General features: G+C 27.4%; 2 protein-coding genes across 3 annotated transcripts; both read right to left on the minus strand.

The window, feature by feature from the left end:
- Window positions 1–7: 7 nt before the first annotated feature.
- Window positions 8–2373, minus strand: LOC119664739 (protein suppressor of hairy wing-like; the record flags this gene model as incomplete). The annotated part of the gene is made up of 4 exons (XM_038074166.1): window positions 2201–2373; window positions 1981–2134; window positions 449–713; window positions 8–391 (listed from the first exon to the last, which is right to left on the minus strand). Coding segments are annotated over exons 2-4 (742 nt in total), but the record flags the coding sequence as incomplete, so codon positions are not given.
- A 1344-nt stretch (window positions 2374–3717) lies between these two features.
- LOC119664740 (gastrula zinc finger protein XlCGF57.1-like) lies at window positions 3718–6395 on the minus strand. 2 transcript variants are annotated; one of them, XM_038074167.1, is made up of 15 exons: window positions 6227–6394; window positions 6080–6163; window positions 5938–6021; window positions 5799–5882; window positions 5655–5738; window positions 5514–5597; window positions 5374–5457; window positions 5220–5303; window positions 5076–5159; window positions 4936–5019; window positions 4794–4877; window positions 4654–4737; window positions 4514–4595; window positions 4387–4450; window positions 3718–4331 (listed from the first exon to the last, which is right to left on the minus strand). In XM_038074167.1, exons 2-14 carry the CDS (start codon window positions 6119–6121, stop codon window positions 4428–4430), a joined length of 987 nt encoding a protein of 328 aa, XP_037930095.1. In that variant the 5' UTR covers window positions 6122–6163; window positions 6227–6394; the 3' UTR covers window positions 3718–4331; window positions 4387–4427. The 2 variants fall into 2 exon arrangements, with proteins under 2 accessions (XP_037930095.1, XP_037930096.1); XM_038074168.1 differs by lacking the exons at window positions 3718–4331; window positions 4387–4450 and having other exon boundaries at window positions 4530–4595; window positions 4662–4737; window positions 6227–6395.
- Window positions 6396–6740: the final 345 nt, after the last annotated feature.

Below are 6740 nucleotides of genomic sequence, written 5' to 3' on the forward strand. Positions count from 1 at the left end.
CCCTCACCAAGAGGCTTTCTGTCTTCATTAGTAGCGCCAATTATACCTCCTGGGACAATAGTTTTTTGTACCATTTGAATATTCTTATTTTCTAGTGTTATAATAGTGTATAATTCGTTGTTTAATAACAATTGCTCTGTGGTTGCTGTAGGTACTTCATTATCATTCAATTGTTGTAAAGATGTGTCATCTTCAACCGACATTTTGTTGTTTTTATTAACGTCCAACAGACTTTCAGAAATACTATTTTTGGGTTCTATTTTTATATTCTCATTTTCTATTGAAGTACACAGTTCATTATTTAATAACGATTGCTCTGTAGTTATCTCTAATACTTCATTTTCTTTAAATTTTATATCAGTAGTATCATCTTTAATTAACGATTTATCGTCTGTAGGAAAAAATATTTTATTACACACATTACTACTACTGATGATGTCAGTTGTACTTAGCAAACAGGAAGTAGACTTTTGATGGAATTTCAATTCAAATTTACAATCAAAATCTTTGCCGCTCATTTTGTAACCATAAAATCTTCCACAATTTTTGTGTTCTTCTTCATGCAACCTCATCAAATCAGATGTGCGCAATTTTGCATTACATATAGAACAAGAAAATTCATTGGATTCTGAATGCGTTATAAAAATATGTCGCTCGTAGCCCATTTGTGTTTTAAATGATTTTGTACAATCCGAACAATTTATTTGACCCATCTTAAAAAGAGAAATAATATGATATAAGAAATATTTTTATATTAAAAAATTTTGCTAACAAAATCTATTAATAAAACTGAAAACCTTTCCATATTTAGTTTCGTATAAGAGCTTCATCTGTGATCTCATAATATAATCTGCTTAAGAACTTTAGCCTTAGAAGCCTAAACAGGTTTGTGCCAAAAGGACGGCGTTATACTAGAAAATATTTTTTGGCAATGTTTTTGCAGTTCATAAAATTATTTATAATAAAAAGAGTATAATAAGAACCAAGGGGGGATATACTAGAAAACATTTTTTATCGTGTTCCTACTACATTAATTATAAAAAGATTTAACAACGGTTTAATTTATGTTGTTATATTTCAGAATACGTTTTAGAATTGTCAAGTTGTCAAAGACTTAGTGCTAGTAGAGTAGTAATCAAAATTATTATTAGAGTACTAATTCAGGGGTAGATCTGAAGGCTAGTCCATTTAAGTCTCATCAGCAGGCCAGATGTATTAGACAGATGTTTGGCTGTCTCATTTAGATGCTGTTGTAATCGTAATCTTTATAAATATATATGATAATATATATGTACATTAATACGTCATTTTGTAAATATGTAGTAAAAGTAAATTATGAAACATGAATGAAATTGAAAATGTATAATAATGTAAAAACTTATTTATGTTTTAAAAGGCTTTTGTGAGACTTAAATAAAAAACTTGATATTTCAAATATTTTATTTTTATTTTATATACTAATTATTTATAAAAATATTATCGATTACACGAAATTCATTTGAATTTTTCCTTAAAGTGGAGTATTATGTCTACGGTTCGCGTAAACAAGTAAAGGGGCTATTTATACTGGAATTTGTTTACAAATTGAGTTCTAAATAATAAACAATTATATTTCTAAATAAATTTTCAGGCACAACAGACTAGAAGGACGAACATATAAAATAATTTTCTACTTATTTGGCACTACAGTCCAGTGTGAGTCTTGGTCTTCTTTATGTAAAATACTACCAATTTAATTTCTAAATGAGATCAACACTTTTAACTAACTATTAAACTATTAAACTTAAACGATATATGAATATACTAATAGAAGGCCTTGGAGTTACCATATATTATTCGATTACTAAAGTATTCAATCTCTTATCCTGGTCGTGTTATTAATTAAATATACTGCAAATGTTACTCATTATTCACAAATAATCTTCTTTCATTCAATTAATACTATTTATTGTTGGCATTAAGAGACTATGAAAAACTTACATGAAATATGTCATGACTTTCACCGCAGCAAAAACAAATATCTTCATTCTCAATACTAATAGTGTCCTTTTCAATTTTTTCCATATCATTCATCCTTGTATTTTACGAGCGGTAACCACTATACAAGTGGCACATTCAGATTATTTCTTCACACCTAAAAATTAGGATTTTAGGAAATTAAAATTTAGAAGAATAAAAATATACCAATTTTAGCACTTACCTATTTTAACAAACAAAATAATTTTTTATAGTGAATAATAAAAAATGAATTTACTCTGTAATTTTGGAGGTCAAAGTTAATTGCACATTTTCTAATTTAAACTCTACAATTATCCATACAATATGCGTTTTCATTAAAATATCAAATAATATATTTATGTTAATTTCTCATATATAAAAAATTATTACAAGCAATTTGTATTATGAATGATACAAATAAGTTGGAGAATTATATACAATTTGTACAAAGTTTAATTGGTTCACAAAATCATAGACTAAAACTAAAAACTTTATTGACTTCATATTTGTTGTGCTTTTAAAATGTGTCAAAGAAATAATGTAATTAAAAAAAAAAAATTGGAGTTCGGTCAACCAGCCCAGGGTTGTAATTTATGCGCACAAAAGTCAATTTATTACAAATTACAATTTAATCATAAATTTGCAACGAAAAGACTTGAAGAAGCGAATCGAATAAAATTATATTTAATTATGCTGTGTGAATACATTAAATAATTCATGCCATTACCAAAATCGAATTGGTTTATAATTACAACACAGGTTTTCATAATAATGTTTCCAGCTGATTACTCATTAATATATTAAAATATGTAACAATTGTCAAAATAAAAACCCGAAACGATAATGTAAACACTAAATCAACTTTAATAAATTTCCTTGACTAAAGTTCGTATAATTTTACAATGAAGCTACTTGTACAAGCCAATTGAATAAAATTATATTTAATTATGCTGTGTGAATAGATTAAATAATTTATGCCATTTCAGATTAAACGAAAAGTTGTATTATAATCTGCCTTGAATGTATATTAGATATTGTATAGCAAACCTTATTGATTCATGTTAAATGAAATTTTATTATCGACAAGAAATTTATTAAAGCTTTGTTTTCTTTAGGTGTTATAATACATGTATGTATATTATTTAAAAATTGTTATTATTTAAAAATATTTTAACACAATGTTAGCTAGAAATATAATTAATTGTTATGTGAATTCGGAAATTCATCCGATCATGCTAAACTCAATTTGATTTTGTCAAAAATCAAATCAACTTAACAGTTTCATTTTACATTTACCCTGAAAACATTAAAAATGGATGTTTAGACGTTTGTCATTTTATGGCCTTACCGAATACCAAGTTACCGAGAAACTGTAAGTTTAGGCTGTAGTGCTAGCTTTATGTTTAAAGCCTACTTAAGATTTTATAATGGAAGGTTGTGACACAACGGTTAGCGTTGTTGACACGCAGACTAAAGGTTATTCTTGTGTACTACACCAACCGGTCAAATTAATAAACTTGAGCAAATCCCTAATTTTGTAAGATGACAACTCTGTTAGGTAGGTAAGAAAATGACCCCAAAGATTTTAAATTTTATACCTAATAATAGAGCAACGTTTAAGATTTGGTATATATCCTCAACTTTAGATATATAACAAATTACTGTTTTAAATGAATCGCATTCTCTGTCACATATCTATATCTTTAAACTAAAAATTTTTATCTTGTTTTACTTCATATTTTATGTTTATGACAACATTAGCTTAAAAATAATTTAAATTAAACTTATATTTAACTTAATTTTCTAAATAACTTCCGTAAACTTTTTCTTGATTCTTAACTACATTAACAACGTAGTATGGATAAAATGCTTAACGTCGTCGGAATCTGACAAAAAAACTGATCAGTTATTTAAAGCTTAAGATGAAGATGAATTTTAAAATTAAAATTCCCGAAGCGTTGGCTACGTTTTATCCATACATAAGTAAAACAATTTTTCTATAGAAAACAACCATGCCATGTCAATAAACCATTATACTACCAATGTTTTGGATTTACTCTTTGAAATTCTAAAACTTTATATTCTTTTAGAATAATTCGTTAATAAGAACTTCTATAAATGTTCAGTTCCTCCGCTGTTGCACTTAAATCTGTGATTCATACTGGGCTTCGTTTTTACGCTTCCAATAAAATGAAATCTATACCAGATTTCTGCTGCTTTAGTTTGTAAAACCAAACTGGTGTAAAATGATAATAGCAACGTGTACTTCACATTTGAATGTTTTGAATATTTCTTTATATGGTCCACAGAAAATTGAACGTAGATGAGTTTTGCTATGATAACAAAGTACAGTAGTAACAAAATACTTTATCCATATTAATTACAAACTTTTGCCAATGTGTTGTATTGTACGACAACTGATTTAACTCTTAAGAAAAAAGTTTTGATTGCACTATAAAAATATATACTTATTATATTATATTTATTCTTAAATAAAAATAATTGCAATACTTACTTTGTTGTATTCGTAGAATTTCTTTAGCATGACGCCTCATATGACGCTTAAGAGAGTCATTAACATTAAAACTTTCATTGCACTATAAAAATATAGACTTCGTATATATAATTTCAAATCAAAATAATTACAATATTTACTTCAGTACATTTATAGGGCTTTTCACCAGTATGTTGTCTCATATGACGTTTAAGCGCCTGCTTAACAGCAAAACAATTATTACACTATAACAATCATTTCATTATTGTATTTAATAACGCATAAAAATAACAATATTTACTTCAGTGCAAGAGTAAGGCTTTTCACCAGAATGCAATTTCATATGACGATTTAGTGATTCCTTAACTGCAAAACTTTTATTACACTAAAAGATAATATACTTTTTATATTTCGACTTAAAATAATACAATTGTAATATTTACTTCAGAACATGTGTGGGGTTTAACTCCAGTATGACGATTCATATGACGATTCAGAGAGTCCTTAATATTAAAACTTTGATCACACTATAAAGAATACAAATTTACAGCTAATATTAAATGAAAATAATTGTAATATTTGCCATAGTGCATTTATAAGGTTTTTCGCCAGTATGCTGCCTAATATGACGTTTGAGTTCTTGTTTAACACCAAAGCTTTTATTACACTATAAAAAAATTTATATTTATTATAATTTATTTTAAATAGAAACGATTTTGCTTATTACTTCAGTACATGTGTGCGGTTTTTCACCCGTATGCCGCCTCATGTGACGTTTGAGGGCAAGCTTGAACGCAAACCTTCGATTACACTATAAAAATTAGTTATATATATATATATTTTTATATTTATTTTGAAGTGAAAATAATTGTAATATTTACTTCAGGACACGTAAAGGGTTTTTCACCAGTATGCAGCTTCATATGACGATTTAGTGATTCCTTAGTAGCAAAACATTGACTACACTATAAATAATATATTTTTTACTTTATTTTGATATTAAAATATTTGTAGACTTTACTTCAGTGCATATAAAGGGTTTTTCACCAGAATGTCGTTTCATATGAAGTTCGAGTCCTTGTTTACGAGCAAAACAATGTTTACACTATAAAAATATATTGTTATTATAGTTATTCTTTAAAGTAAATATTTCGTTTATTACCTCAGTACACATGTATGGCCTTTCACCAGTATGTCGCATCATATGAGCACTGAGTGCTTGCTTACGAGAAAAGCATTGATTACACTGAAAACAAATTTATTCTTAATATCTTTATTTTTGAATCAAAACTATTAAAATCATTACTTCTGTGCATGTGAAGGGTTTTTCGCCTGTATGTCGCCTCATATGAAGATTTAGTGCCTCTTTGATAGCGAAACATTGATTGCACTATAAAAATGTATACATCAGATTTAGTACTATTTGGAATAATTTCAATATTTACTTCACTGCATGCAAAGGGTTTTTCGCCAGTATGTATCTTCAAATGACGCTTGAGTGACTCCTTAACAGCAAAACTTTTATTGCACTTAAAAAATATATACTAAATATCTTTAAAGTTAAATAAAATTAAATGTAAAAATTACAGTTGTGCATGAATAGGGTTTTTCACCAGTATGTCGAGTCATGTGATGATTGAGTGCTTGCTTATGAGCAAAACATTGTTTACACTATAAAACAAAAAAAGTCATTTTATATATATAATCTTAAATTTAAAGAATCGCAATACTTACTTCAGTGCAGATATATGGTTTTTCACCAGTGTGAGAACGACGGTGGTTTTCCAATACACTCAACACCGGAAATTTCTTCTTACAAAAGTCACAAGTAAAAGGACCCTCTCCTTGCTGTATACCTTTACGCTTTCTAAAGAATTTTAAAAAGTAATTTTAAAATATTTATTAAACTACTTACTTTAAAATTGCAGATTTATTAATATTATCACCACTTTTATGTTCTTTAATGTGTTGTTTCAACAAGCAAGAGGAATTTTTAACTTGTTTTGAATTATTTTCAAATTCTTCTTCTTCTGTGAATTGTAACAATAAAATCTCATCTGCAATGGATGTTCGATCGTCTGTAACAACATCAGTCAAACTTTCTAAAACAGTAGCGTTCGGCTCGATTTTTATGTTCTCACTTTCTAGTGTTATAACACTGTATAATTCGTTTTCTAGTAATAATTCTTCTGAATTTGTTTCAGCTGCTTCAACTTTAATAGATTGTTCTTTAGCAACCGTGCCAACT

This window comes from Teleopsis dalmanni, unplaced genomic scaffold (genome assembly GCF_002237135.1).
Source record: "Teleopsis dalmanni isolate 2A unplaced genomic scaffold, ASM223713v2 unscaffolded_contig_2563, whole genome shotgun sequence".
Classification (NCBI taxonomy): domain Eukaryota; kingdom Metazoa; phylum Arthropoda; class Insecta; order Diptera; family Diopsidae; genus Teleopsis; species Teleopsis dalmanni.

What these genes read in the sequence shown, in the direction of transcription:
- LOC119664740 (XM_038074167.1), bottom strand. Translation starts at nt 6,121, where the DNA reads ATGACTCGACATACTGGTGAAAAACCCTATTCATGCACAACT. An exon ending in AACCCTATTCATGCACAACT is followed by an intron (nt 6,022 to 6,079) that starts GTAATTTTTACA and finishes ATATTTTTTAAG; the next exon opens with TGCAATAAAAGTTTTGCTGT. An exon ending in AACCCTTTGCATGCAGTGAA is followed by an intron (nt 5,883 to 5,937) that starts GTAAATATTGAA and finishes ACATTTTTATAG; the next exon opens with TGCAATCAATGTTTCGCTAT.